Source organism: Pseudomyrmex gracilis, unplaced genomic scaffold, assembly GCF_002006095.1.
Source record: "Pseudomyrmex gracilis isolate BER0280 unplaced genomic scaffold, ASM200609v1 scaffold_7, whole genome shotgun sequence".
In the NCBI taxonomy this organism is placed as follows: domain Eukaryota; kingdom Metazoa; phylum Arthropoda; class Insecta; order Hymenoptera; family Formicidae; genus Pseudomyrmex; species Pseudomyrmex gracilis.
Window position 1 is genome coordinate 935,098 of NW_018020591.1, and position 14,395 is coordinate 949,492.

A 14,395-nucleotide genomic window follows, 5' to 3' on the forward strand; every position below is an offset into this window, starting at 1 on the left:
TACTTGCGTTTAATGTAGAACGGCCTTTGAGTTCCACTTTTGTGGAAATACGGCTAAAACCAGCGGCTGAAACCGTCGTAAAAAATTACAATAGGATGGCCGCTCTCAGATTTCTCTCTGGTGGCTTACGATATTCAAATATAATTTCTTAGCGATATGTTTGACGGCGCTGATGTCTGGCGTAGCCGGTAGCTGGCGCGCTCTCGCGGCTGACATCTTACACCTCCACCTATATTCTACCATAGACGTAGAATATACAGAGTGTTCAAAAAGTTCCGGTACAGCAACATAACTCGAAAACTAAGAGTCGAACAGAAAAACATTTCAGACAAAAGTTGTAGGACTTTTCTCTGGCTATTACCACGTGACCTTGGATTTGACCTTGACTTTGACATTCAAGATCATTTCAAGGTCAAGTCGTTTTTTAAAATAGAACTCCATATTTTTGACGCCGGAAATGGAAAGAGCAGGAAATTTTACGGGTATGATCTTCACTAACCCCCTCCCTTGACCTTGTAGTCAAGGGCAAGGTCAATAAACAGCCGGTTAAGGCAAGATAGGAAAGGAACTCAGTCGGTTAAAGCAAGGTAGAGAAAGAATCTAGGCATTGCCTCTATCTTGTTTATTGTGTTTGGCCGAATTTACATTTCTCAATTTTAAAAACTTCAGAGAAGATTCATTCTTCATTTTTTATTAATTATATTTTTATATTAGATTATTATGTTGATTGGCAAAAGAGTGAGAACTTTGATGCGTTTTCTGATAGGAAACCATTTACAAAATTATGTGACGAAATCTTGCACTAAAATTGTAATTTTATTAATTATACAGATATATTTTAGGAAATAGATGTAAAAACATTGGTCTTTTATAAAATATTTGTAGTTATTTGCAAAATTACTTTCCAAATACTATTTCGATAAAAGAATAACGATATGGCGAATCATCTCAGCAGTATATTTGCAAGATAAATTTCAAAAAGAAATTGTCCAATAATTGAAAAAATAAATTGCACATAAAGAAACCAAGTTACTTCATGTACATGCTTACAGAAATCCACAGAGATTCCTAAAATTTCATGTAGAAATATTGCACATAAAATATTGCACATTGCTACAGCAAAATCAGTTAACGTTGTCGAACGAATTTGCTAATTTTTGACAAATATTATTTTCAAAGTTGTATTCTGACCAAACTGTTGCGTTATGGCGAATCGTCTTAGTGCAACCATTGCGAACTTTCGTCAATTCATGATGCCATTTTCGTGCAATATTTTCACAATTTGCTTATTTGGGGATTTTGTTAATAAAATTTAAATCTAGCTTAATAATTTAAATATTTAACGTAACACTTGCAGTTTAATGCACAGATAGATTTACAAAGATAAATATATATAATAACATTCAAAGCAAAGCGTTTTATTTCGAAATTATATGTGCTTTATCATCTTTTTCTTATCGCCAGACAGTATCAGACATAAAAAGCAAAAATAAAAAAGAAATGTACAATGATAAAAGAATGCTGATAAGCATTCTGTCATATAATGTACATTATAAATTTTATATTATAAATTTTTTATAGTTCACACATCTTGTTATTTTAATTTTCTCTTATTCTGTTTATGCTTTTTTTCGTAAACAATGAAAATTTGTCTTATTATCCATTTTTTAAATTTATCTTATACAATATGCACATTAATTTAAAACCCGTAAGTGCACCAATTAAATTACTTAGATTTATCGATATGTTTCTCTTCCAAACGGCAACTCCCTGCGACAACATCGACAATTGCGTACAACAAGTAAAGTGAACATGCTTTATCATTTATTTATTCATGGCGCTAATTACATTGTATTTCTTCTCAAGACACAATCCTAATAGCGTTGAGAATGTCAAGGAACAGGACACTTTTTGGCATATTGGTAGTACTAAAAAGATTGTCTTTATCACTCATAATTTTAAAAGTTCTCCAATTACTGAATTTATTTATGATTTGAGTACGCGAATCGCAAAGGTAAATATATTAAAAACAAACAATTCAATTTACATCATTTATATAGCATATCTCTGATAAGCACCAAAGTTTCGTCAATATCAGATTGTACTAATTGTTAGTAATAAATGGTGGTTTAAAAATAAATTCACATAAAAAATATAATGATATCTTGTTTTTAAAAGACGAATTTTGAAAAATTGTCACTAAACATTGATTTTTTTTTATGTATATATTACAGATAAATATATCTAACCACTTAAACTATATAATTTTGTAATTAACATAACTACTAAAAGTTTTTTATATACAACTTTGTTAATAAACTTTGAATCAAGGTTGATAATTTAAACTACAATAATATGTAAACTCGGCAGGTTTATAATGCACAGACATGACTACACAAGCAGAGCGTTTTATTTCAAAATTATATTTCTTACGCTGTATTTATCGTCTTTTTATTACCGAATCTAAAAATAAAAAGCACAATATAAAAATATAATGTACAACAATAAAATCACCGATAAGTTTTTCTGTTATATATTGGCATTATAAAAGGAAGTAAGTCTTCTTCAGAGTTCACACACACAACCTTTAATACTGTTGCTTCGGTTTTCTCTTATTTTATTTGTGTTTTCTATCATAAACAATGAAAACTGTCTCACTTATTGTTATAATTTATCTTCTACAATATGCACATTCAGAACCCGTAAGTGAACCCGATCCGTTGAAAATAAGCGAAATCCCATTTGTTTCAACTCCCTGCGACGACATCACAAGCATATCGACGGTTGCGTACAACAAGTAAGAAAAAAGCGAACATGCTCATCACTCACTTGCTTATTGCGCTAATTACATTATATTCGATTTTCAGAAAAAATCCTGAAGGCGTGAAGAATGTCAAGGAAAAGGACACTTGCGGTTATATTGCTAATAATAAAGAGAAAATTGCCTTTGTCACTCATGGTTTTACCTCATCCCCAAACGCTAATTATATTCACGAATTGGCTTCGCAGCTCGCACAGGTAAATATATTCCAAGAGAAAACATTTCAAGTCTAATTATCTATATGGCTTTTCGTAGTAAAAACAATGAATTTTTATAATATCATTACACTAATTGTTAGCATAAAAGTTGGTATAAAAATAAACCTACATAGAAAGTAAAATTATATTATAATCTTTGTTTTTGCAGGATGATTATACAGTGTTTTCAGTAAACTGGTCTCAAGGATCATGCGATAAAACTCTTTCATATTTATTATATTGGCCAGCATATGCTAAAGCATCGAAAAACACTCGCAAAGCAGGAGAATTCTTGGCAAAGTACGTTCTAAATTTTTTTAGATACTTAAAATATACTAAAATGAAATATAATTACATATAACATCATATTATCACGTCTATAAATTCTCATTTTTTATACGTTTGGAAAAATTACTTTTTTCTGGAAAACAAAGTATAACAGTATTAATATTTTTTACAAAAGTTGCGGTATGAATAACTTTATTGTTAAATTCTCTTATACTACGGCCAGAATATTTTAATACTGTTAAAAAACAAAGACAGTACTAAGATATTATGATGCTATTTTTTTCACATATTTCTACAAATATGTTTTTTGTGTTCTTTCAGCTATATCCAACATATAACTGAAACGTGCAAAGTGCCACTGAACAATATAGTTCTTATTGGCCATAGTCTCGGTGCACATGTAAGTGGCTTTGCTGCAAAAATTGTCAAGTCACGTAAGATCGGAACAGTGTCACGTATTTTCGGCGCTGATCCCGCGGGACCAAACTTTGCGTCTGAAAGTTGCGACAAAAGACTTTGCAATACAGATGCCGAGCGCGTAATTGCTCTTCACACAACTACGCTTTTGGGAATAAATGAACCCATAGGTCACCTCAATTTGTATTTCAATGACGGATCGAAACAACCAGGATGTGGTAAATATTATGCTTAATTGAAGCGTTTAGAAGAATGTTTCTGAAATAAGTGGCCACACAAATTAAAACTAAATTAAATTATATTTCAGAGGATGACATAGCTAGTGCGTGCTCACATGCCAACGCCATTAGATATTTGACTGTAATGTATGCTTTTGACAGAAGCAAGTGCGTATTTCCTGGTGTTCCTCAATTAAAGAAGTAAGTTTACTTCGTCAATTAACGATACATTTTTAAGATCGGATTGACTCGTTAACTCCACCTCTCCCCAAAAAAAATCGATCGCATATTTATAAAATGAAAACTTAAATCTTTCGTATTATTTCTACGCACAAATTATACTAAAAGAAATGAAAGATAAAATTACTTGTAAAAATATACAAACAAGCGTACACAAAAGTAGCAAATAAGTTCAAAAGTACGCGCTTATGGAATTCAATTCAGATTTTTTTCTGTGATTAATTTGTTAATACGTATATCTCGATATTTTTACAGGTTTGATAAAAAAATGCGTCCTAATGGTTCGACAACTAATTGCATAGTTGTCGACAGAGCAGTGTTCAACCAGAACAAAATCTCGCCGGGATCATATACTTTATTTGTTAACGAAAAACCTCAGATCTTCTGTTCACAAAACACATTCCCTAGGTGTCAACAATAGAACAGTTTGTTGTTATTATTTTGTTACAATCTCTTATGACATTTTTTGTCATATACATGGTAAAATTTGTTATAGCAAAACAATTTGTATCTTGCTATTAGCAATAAATTGATTTATCTCGACTTTTACGAAACTTTAATTTATTTAATAAATCGTCATTTTTTTCTTCACAAAAATCGAACATCAGTATGATCTCGATAAACGGTCAAGCGATAATTAACGCACGTGAGAACCAGCTTCTCTCTATCAAACACGTGTGTACGTTATGCTGAGATCTTACACGAGCTATTACACGCGCGCAGAAGCGAATCCGTTCCGAGCGCATCTCTTCTTCGTCGTCGTTGTCTTCTCGCCGTTCGGATACGCGCATAACTACAGGGCGAGAATAGTCGGAATCGCAATTAAAAAAACGGGGTGAGTGAAGAAAATGTAAGTCTTCTGTTGAAAAGTTTTAATACGAAAATGTTCTTTCTTTACATAGGCAAGCGCTGTTGTACATAGCAAATTGTAATAAACTTTATGTAATATATAAACAACATCAATTGTTCTCTCAACGGATCTCTCGCTGCGGTGAGATTGTTATTAATCCTCGAGTTTCTCGTCTTCGAATTTAATGTAATCTATGGAACATTTGATGAATTATTCGATACACACATACAACAAGATTCTTTTTTTTTTTTTTTATTTCTTTGTTTTTCGCTTTTTTTCTTAAACGTTTGTTCAAAAGCGCACGTACTTCTTCTTCGCACATATTATCGGTTTGTTTTTTTTTTTTTTCGCTGAACTGCTGTCGCACCAAGTCAGAGTTTTTTTTTTCAAATAAACGAAGAGTCGAGGATCTTTAAGTTTAAAACTACTACAACGCGAAATTTAATCGGTCAATGAGAGCCTAATACTGAATGTGCGAAATAAATAAATAAATATACATATATTTATATTTCTCTATGTGTAAATTTTACACGTGAATTTAGCGAGAGATTCCAGGCTCGACTCCTGGTTTGGAGGTGTTTTTTTCGCAATATAATTAAATTAGAGAGCACTTCTCTCATATATGTGACGCAAATCCAGCATCTCTTATGAACTTACAAATTGAAATTTTAATTCAAAATTTACACAAAGAAATATAAATATAAATACATATATATATATTTATTTATTTATTTATTTATTTCGCACCATTTATTTTTCTATCTTCCATTTAGTAAAAAGAACGAACTCTGAAGTGGCGCAAAGTTAGTTCAGTGAAAAAGAATAAACCACACCATTTCGTGTATAATACAGTAGTATACACACAAGAAAAGTTAACGTTTCCGTAATAATCTTTTATATAAATCTTGGACGTCGCGTCGTCTTTGTTTGTTTTACAATGTGTATACAAAGTGGTGAACGCGAATGTACTTACGGTACAGAGTATTTTCGTAAACAATACGCTCTATGTGTGTGTGTGTGAGTGTTAATATGCGACCCTGCTCCGACATCTAGAAAAAAGTCTATTAACTGTAGCATCTCTTTACACATTGACTAATATAGTCTCGAGCACGTACGCGCGGAGCACTCTAATGTTTCGTCGTAATCGATTGTCCTATTTTGTTTCTGTTGCATCTACTACGGCAATATCGTATTATATCGCCCTCGACGCATCACACAAGCAGCACCAATTCACATGAGAATAAATAATTATACACGCGAGAGAGAGAGAGAGTAACATCCTCCCTCTCTTCCAAAAAAAAAAAATATCTATCTCTTCTTCCGTTCGAGTGTCGAGAGAAGAATAATAGGATTATAGACGAGTTCTAGTAGAATTCCAGTAATTTTGAGCGCGCGGCACCGAGTTTTTCGAAAATTTCGAAATTATTTTCTTCCCCTTCCAGAGTTGACGACTGATTGGTAGCAAGAGACGAAAGATGTCTATTTCTCTTGTACTCTTGGAACAGAGATGTAAATGCGCGTCTCACGAGTTGCTGAATCGCTCAAGAATATCGAAGAATCATCAATAGTGAAGAAAAACTATTGGTCCATCTATAAAGGAGAAATCGAAACGCTCGAAATTCGCTGGAGTTCTACCGTGTAGCACACAGCGCGACAGAAATATACACCCAACGAATTTTTCACAAACGTACGAAATATATAAAAGATGGATTTTCATCGATTTCCGCAATTTCTTTGCAAGAGGTGCGTGAACCAATGCGGTGAATTTGGCTTTCGTCCAAAAATCGCGCATCTTTGTTTTTTGTTATCAAAAACTTGATCGCCTCACGGTAAAGCGCACCATAATAATCCCGATCGTCTACTCCGATCTGACAGTGGAGAGAACACTTTTTAGTATCTTAGCATGTAATTTTGATATTTTGTATCGTCGTGTTTGATTTGTATTGCGTTACTCGCGCATTTGGAAACTCGACATGTGTATCAAGCAGGATCGAATAACGCGTCATACATTCGTCTCTATAGAGAGCAACTTGACTCGCGATAATAGAGTATATACTTACAGATGATGAGTAACGGGCAGGTCGAGAGCGCAAGAATATCTCGGAGTGGTTTTGTTTTTTTGGTTTTTTTTTTTTTTTTAAACAGACGCACGTGCGTTCGCGGAGAATTGCGAAAATCAAGTTCTTTGTGTGCTGAATGAAGGGCTCGACAAGTAAAATGTTCAGTTAGTTAAATTTAGTTCTTCTATTAGTATTCAATATCTTGTATATGAAGAGACATCTCTTACAATTTATACATAAATTAGAAAAATATTAGAGAGAAAGACTCTTTTTTTTTTTTTTTTTTTTAACTATCATTGTTTCTCTCTTTATATAATTTACTTAGCTCTCCCCTTTCCCGTCCCTATATATCAAGACCTCTTGTTAATTCGCAAATATACGTTACGTTGTAACAAGCGTATCTTTTGGATAGAGACAATACAATCGCGCGAGTACGTCGTAAACAAATGTTTTAGAAAGATCACGAAACGATTATAAACAATTAAACGATATTATAATACAAACAATTAAACGATATTGTAATATTCTGTAACAATTTTCGTTCGAAAAATCGCGGAACAAATATATACAAATATACACAGATTCTCATACACCGATCGTACGTGAAAACGACACTGTACGTGAAAAATACATGTTACACTTATAAAACATAACAACAAAGTTTTATTATAATTTACGAGAATTCGCTTGACGTGTGAGTTTAAAACTTTCGAACTAGTTTGACACGAGTCGTTGGCTGTACATGTTCAGCAAGAAAAGGGAAGAGCAAGTCTCGTGTGTCTGCTCATCAAGTAAGTAAGTAGGAGCGTCTTGACGAGCAGGACCGTGCTAAGGTTGTTGGTCGCCGCCGTGCCGCACTGATCCTTGATCTCGCTCTCGCGGGGATGCGAGCGTATGCAGGACTGCGGTCGTTTCCGTTTGAGAGCGGCGAGCGCCTTCTGACACACCAGCGTGTTGTTCTCGTAGATCACCTCTTCGGGTATGACGCTCAGCGCCGGCGACGTTGTGTCGCCGCAGTCGGTGTTCACGATCAGCAGCAGCATGTTGCTGAAGTTCACCGGCTGCACCACGTACGGCCGCACGCAGTCCTTGTCCACCTCCACGTCGTATGTGTTGAACGAACTGTTGCGCAGATATAGATACATCTGGGAACATGGAAAAATCGTCGTGGAGAAACGAACGCGGAGATCGATCGGACCTGGAAAATTGCATCGAACATCAAATCGCGCGACTTTACCTCCTGATCGCACACTTCCGGACGCGTGCGATTAATCAGAACGTGCTGCTCAAAAACTTTTTCCTCGTCCTTCAGCTCGGGCATAGGTTTCTCCTCGTTTTCGTGATCGACGTCGTGACCCTCCATCGGACCCTCGTCGCTTACGTAACCGCCGTACGCCTCCGCGAAATCGGACTCCACTATGCCAGTTTTCGCCCAAGCCCAGGCAACGTTACCGACCATCCACGACAGCGCTTTCTGTAGGTGCTTCCACGGCTACGTACGATGCAAGAATTTTTGTTAACTTTAACACTATGTGATTTGATGATTTTTTTAAAAGTAACATTTTTGCGATTTCATTGTTGTTACGCAATTTGACTTTTCTTACTGTGAGAAGCATGTCGGCGGCGTTGTTGGTGTCGGTGTTCTTGAAACATACCGCCTGATAATCATAGATCCTTATCTTCTCGAAGACGCCTTCCGTAACTAAACTCATCATTATCGGACCTCTGACCTCGCCGAAGAATCTACCGGCGTCGGCCTCGTCCTCAGCGGCGATTATATAACCGTTGTTGTCGACCAGATAGCACGCCCAAGAGTTGTCGCCGCAGTGTTTGTAGCAATTGCTGTGCCCTTCGCAGTTGAACGTTATGTTTTGAAAGAGCGCTTGCAAGGCAGTGTGCTGAAACTGGAAGCCAACCACCGCCACTGGTGCCTTCTGCTTGATTCCTGTATAGTTTTTTGTTTTTTTTTTTTTTTGTTGTTGTTTTAAATTTGGCAAATATTTTCAATATATTGTACGTTTCTCTTCGCAAACGATTCGTCTTACCGATGAATATGGCACGACTGGCGGTGACCAGAGTGGTGTTGTCGGCTCCCTCGTCGTCGAGCGGCACGGAGTAAACGAAACTGTCCGGATTCACGTAATACTGTTCGACCGCACGTTTGTACCACACCTCATCGATGGCTCGGGGATACAACTTGCTGAAGTGATCGTCCGGCAGCGGTACGTCATCGTCTATCGGAAAATCTTGCCATCTGGTGAGTCCGCTGTGCGTAGCTATGAACGCCAAGGTCACTCCGAAGCGTTGTTGAAACTCCTTCCTACGGGAGACAATACTTCAGGAACAACAATTGAGTTCGCTCTCGCAACTCGAAACACTGAATTTTACATTTATTTGCGCTTTTACAAAAAAGCAGCGAGATGCTGAAGAGATTTGAAACGACGACGTACGGGAGCTACATCGAAGTAGCACTCAAACTCGCTTGTTTTGCTATTTGTTATTGAAAAACACAATTTCAATTGTTATTGAAAAACACAATTTTACAGAAAGATTTTATATTCTTACGTTGAGATTTAGACGGATTTTTTGTTAAAAGAAAAACGAAGTTACGGGATATTGTAAAGTTCAGACAACAGCAAACACAAGCGGTTGAATACTTTTTTTTTTAAAGACATCATTACGACAACCGATCAATAGCGTGTGGAAAAAGTTTCCTCTTGAAACACAATTGTATATACAATCGGTTGTAAGATATTCTTTTCCTCTTCTCTTCCTGAAAAACGTTGTTTGCGATGGCTTGCAAGTTTTTTACGTCGACTTTAAAATGACGAAAGACGAGAAAAGAAAGAGGAAAAAATAAAAGGAACGAGAAAAACATATTTTTTTTTGACCAACCAAAACTACATTGACGAACAAATACTTTTTACACACAGTGTTTTCTAAAAAAAAAAATTAAAAGCGTATTCAAATCTAAGCAAAAGAAAACCACATACGAAAGGATAATTGTTCGTTTTGAATTCCAAACTTTCATTTTTAACCAATCGTAAAAAGACCAACAACGCAAGAAATATAGAAACAAGATAAGAAATAAGACAGAGTGAGGAAAAGTTTAAAAAAAAAAAAAAACCATTCTGCAACGGAAAGAGAGAAAGACAAAGTGAAGAAAGAAAAGATAAGAGAGGAGAGAAAGAAAAAAGGGAAGAAAAATTATATAAGTTAGTTTGTTACTTTCTAATAACTTAAGGTGCGATGTGATGGCGTTACCTGGTCATCTGATTCATCAGCCTAGCTAAAGGTCTGCATGGCGTCAAAGTGGTAAATATATTAGTTAAAAGGAACAAGGTGCATTTTTTATCCTCGTAAAAATCCAGAAAAACAATAGAGAGAGAAAGAGAGACAAAGAAAAAGAGGAAAAATATATGTAGTGCACAAAAAAATTGAACAATAAATAAAACAAAAAACATTCGGGACGAAATATTTGTGCAAAAAAATGAGTATATCTGTTTTTTTTTTTTTTTGTAAAGTTTAATTCAGATAACCATGAACAAAAAAAACCATGAACAAAGAAACAGAATAGAGAAACAAGCATTCGCTCTAAAAACGCGTTAAACTAATGACCAAAATATCTTCATGATAAAAATATCTTCAAATTTTATTTATTTATTTTTTTTGAATATAAAAATATATAAAACTTCCTGTTCAATAAAAACAAATAAGGCGCGACGAACAAGTCTGAAATTTTCGGCCGACGTGGGAATTTGGTCACGCGATAATTTATTAAGGAAAGGAAAATTCATTTTCTTGAGTAGTAGTTTATTCATGTTACGTGTGGCGATTTGATATGCCAGAGAATAATCTTAAATTATATGCTCACCCTGGCGGTTCCTCTCGAGGTTTCTTTTCGAGATTCGGTGGGGTTTGCTGGGCAAACCATTCGGTTACCTTAGCGTCGTACACCAGACTGAGCAACAAATTTCTGTCGCAGTAGTACGAGTTGTCGGTCTTGTGAGGATTAGCTGTTGAAAATTAATCAGCTTAGCGTCAAACAAGTTCAGATTTTCATTTCAAATGGTCACAAAACGATTAAAAACAAATTGCCAAATCTTTCAAAAAAAAAAAACATGTACTCGATATATGCGTGCAAAAGACACGAGAAGAAGACCGAGAGAATTTGCGAACTTACAATGAAAACTGTAACTCGAACTCGAAGCGGAGTATTCCGGCGGAGGGGATCGTTGCTTCATATCGATCCACTTCCAGCCTGGCTGACGGGTACGCTCCAGAAAGTGTAGGAGCTGTAACTCCGAGGAGTTGAACCTATGTTCACCCTCGTAGTGGTATCTGTGAATGGAAGAAATTCGCGCAACGAATTTATACATAAATTTAATATTTCATTGGCAACTTCCGCTGTTCTGCGCGAGTTTGTTTCTTTTTTTTTTTTTTTTATTTATATTCTCAAGAGAATCTCGAGGAAGATTCTCTGCAGTTTTATGAAGAAAATGCGGCAAAAACGTCGTTTACAAATTACGACAAAAAAACTGGACTCACTTGCAGTACATCCAGTGGGGGTGAACCCGCCAGTTACTACCCGCGAAGTAATCCGTCACGTTTTTCCCTACGACAGTGTAATGTAATTACGTGCAATTAATTTATTGCTTCGTGATAAAATAATCAGCAATTTGCTGAAACACGCGAGACACATTTAATCACATCTGTTCGTGTGAAGATGACGCGGCGAGAAATTGATTGAAGCAATAAAATAGATACCTTTTGAGTGAAGGAGATGTATCTCTTCGGTAGCGTGTACGCGGTAACTTCTATCGTGCTCGGGCAAACTGACCACCACAGTGAACGGACTGTTCATGATTGCCGCGTAATCGTATTTTCTCTTCACTCTGCCCACTCGTTTCTAAAAAAAAAAAATAAACGCAACACGCGTGATACGCAATTGATCATTTACGTACGACGAAAAATAATTTACTTGCAAAATTACTCACCATATCGTCGTAATGATATTTTGTGTGAAGCGTCGCGCTACCGTTTGTCTGACTCACCACGTGATCGCGAAGCTGCGTAAAAACAACAACAACAATAACTTATTTGTTCAATTACTCGCATGATGTCACCGAAGTTTTTATAAAAAAAAAAAATCTTTTTATATTATTAATCGTAAAAAAACAAACCACTTGTACAAAAATTATCTTGATATGCCGTAAAAGTCGAGTGATTCAAAAGATTTAACAAAATAAATCTTTTATTTACCATGATAATTGCATCGTCAAATTCCCTGGGGCCTTTGTCACTGTCCATCAATTCGACCTCCGCCATATCGACGCTATTGTAAGCCGGTTTTAAAATACCCTGGAACTATTTTTACACCACACACGTTATGTTTATCACTTTATTATTATTATTATTATTATTATTACGCTGTATTATTTTTATTCTATTTAGCTGTTGTTGAAAATCCCAACATTTTCGCAAAACAGATGATAAACAGAAATTTCATGCGAAATATAAAAATTTTAACACGTTGACAGAAACACACGCATGGGTGCAAGACACGTGACAAAAAGCGTGCGAGAAATGCATGTTTGCGTTAAATGTAACAAATAGAAAAGAGCATTACCACTGGGCGAAGATCGGGATGAATTAGGATGAAACCATTGTTGGTTACGATGAACGCGTAGCCGTTGACGCCGAGCTGCTCCACGCGAGGGAAGAACAAGTGGAAAAAAGAGAACACTTTTTTGTATCGTCGAGATGATAATTAATTGCGAGTTCTTCTCGCGGATCAACTTAATCGGCCGATCAAGTTAAATCAGAGACTATGAAAGTGATCCTATGACTCACCATATGAGGCATCATCAGTTTCTGGATCTCCTCGATTGGTACATCGGTGCCGGCGACGCCGAGCAGATTGGCAATCATCGTCTGCGCAGACAATTATCAGTATGTTTATAATGGGAGGACCTGATGCGATTATCTAGTAAACTCTTCACTATCATGTCATGACAACAATATAAGTATGTCAAAATATGTATTTGTATATATATATGTTTGTACACATATATATATAAATTACAAATTATCATCATCCCAAGTCGCATAGCCAAAAGCGTATCTACCTTCTCCAACAACGTTCTATTAATAATAATAATAATAATAATAATAATAATAATAATAATAATAAATTCGTCTACAGAACACATTTTAATATATGAAGAAAAACTCATATCTATGTGTGAGAGAGAAATAAATCTCCCCTCGCGCGTACGTATATTAAAATAATATGAGCTCATAAGATATAATTTCGATCTCCAAGATGCATGTCGCACTTTACGCACTATTTCGAGACACAAAAAATACACATGTGTGTATAAATGAGAAAATATTTGTCTGTGGCATAATAATTTTTTACTTGCATGTATGTGTGCGAGCGCGTGTTGTGTGTGTTTGTGTTTTTGTTTGTGTGTGTTTGTGTGTGTGTGTGTGTGTGTGGTTATTATTAAAAAACTTTACGATGAGATAGTCTCGTCAACTTTTCTTTTCTCAAATAAGATGTAAGTATTCAAAATTCTGATCTCAAAACTACTTACAAGTGTAAAATTGTGCGCGAGGGACGAATATACTAAGAAGAGTGTAATATCTCTTGCATTTATAGACATAGTAACTATATATAGCGCTCAACTACTATCTCACTATAATGTGTAATAATAATATCAATTAACAATACTAATAATAATAATATAATAATAATAACAACACGGCGACCTGTGACAGGTGATCGTCGCGATGCGAGGTCCTGTCACAGGATAATGTCTCGCCTTTGTAGATATATTTGATGACTAGGGCATGACCCGACGATCGAGCAATGCATGTAATACTGTTTTTTTTTTTTTTTGTAATAATAATAATAATAATAAAAATAACGAGAAGAAAAAGGCATTTGAGTCGGCGACCAGTGATCAGCCACAACCACCGCGGGGCGGGGTCCTGTTACGCACGTCGTCCGCACGTCCACCCTGCATCGTGATGTATCAAAGGTTGCAGGATGGATCTGACTAGCGGCTACGAAATAATAATAATAATAATAGTAATAATTGTAACTGAAATAATAGCAAAGAAAAAATAATTGATAATATGTACACACAATGATAACTATAATAATTTAATAACAAATTCTCTTTCTATAATTAACAATACTCCGACGCGCAGGGGCTACTGTAAGTGTTAGTTTTTAAGTAGTAATTAGCTCTTCTTTCAAAGCAACGATCCTCATCCAAAAATATATATTTTTTTTT

At 35.5% G+C, this 14,395-nt stretch overlaps 2 protein-coding genes across 5 annotated transcripts in view; one reads left to right on the plus strand and one right to left on the minus strand.

Moving 5' to 3' along the window:
* Positions 1–2,577: 2,577 nt before the first annotated feature.
* LOC109859376 (phospholipase A1 2-like) lies at positions 2,578–4,725 on the plus strand. The gene is made up of 6 exons (XM_020437604.1): positions 2,578–2,797; positions 2,868–3,018; positions 3,188–3,318; positions 3,628–3,941; positions 4,031–4,142; positions 4,437–4,725. Exons 1-6 carry the CDS (start codon positions 2,643–2,645, stop codon positions 4,600–4,602), a joined length of 1,029 nt encoding a protein of 342 aa, XP_020293193.1. The 5' UTR covers positions 2,578–2,642; the 3' UTR covers positions 4,603–4,725.
* Positions 4,726–5,041: 316 nt separating this feature from the next.
* The window catches only part of LOC109859364 (voltage-dependent calcium channel subunit alpha-2/delta-3), a 16,165-nt gene continuing 6,811 nt past the window's right edge, over positions 5,042–14,395 (minus strand). The window contains exons 8-20 of one of the 4 annotated variants that reach the window (XM_020437563.1): positions 12,945–13,025; positions 12,721–12,795; positions 12,354–12,458; positions 12,089–12,160; positions 11,859–12,000; positions 11,640–11,706; positions 11,275–11,432; positions 10,966–11,107; positions 10,356–10,388; positions 9,137–9,411; positions 8,696–9,036; positions 8,329–8,583; positions 5,042–8,236 (exon numbers count right to left, since the gene is read on the minus strand). In XM_020437563.1, coding sequence (XP_020293152.1) covers positions 7,838–8,236; positions 8,329–8,583; positions 8,696–9,036; positions 9,137–9,411; positions 10,356–10,388; positions 10,966–11,107; positions 11,275–11,432; positions 11,640–11,706; positions 11,859–12,000; positions 12,089–12,160; positions 12,354–12,458; positions 12,721–12,795; positions 12,945–13,025 — 2,145 coding nt within the window. In that variant the 3' untranslated portion in view covers positions 5,042–7,837. The remainder of the gene's footprint in view (positions 8,237–8,328; positions 8,584–8,695; positions 9,037–9,136; positions 9,412–10,355; positions 10,389–10,965; positions 11,108–11,274; positions 11,433–11,639; positions 11,707–11,858; positions 12,001–12,088; positions 12,161–12,353; positions 12,459–12,720; positions 12,796–12,944; positions 13,026–14,395) is intronic. The other 3 variants (XM_020437581.1, XM_020437572.1, XM_020437591.1) reach the window with 3 other exon arrangements.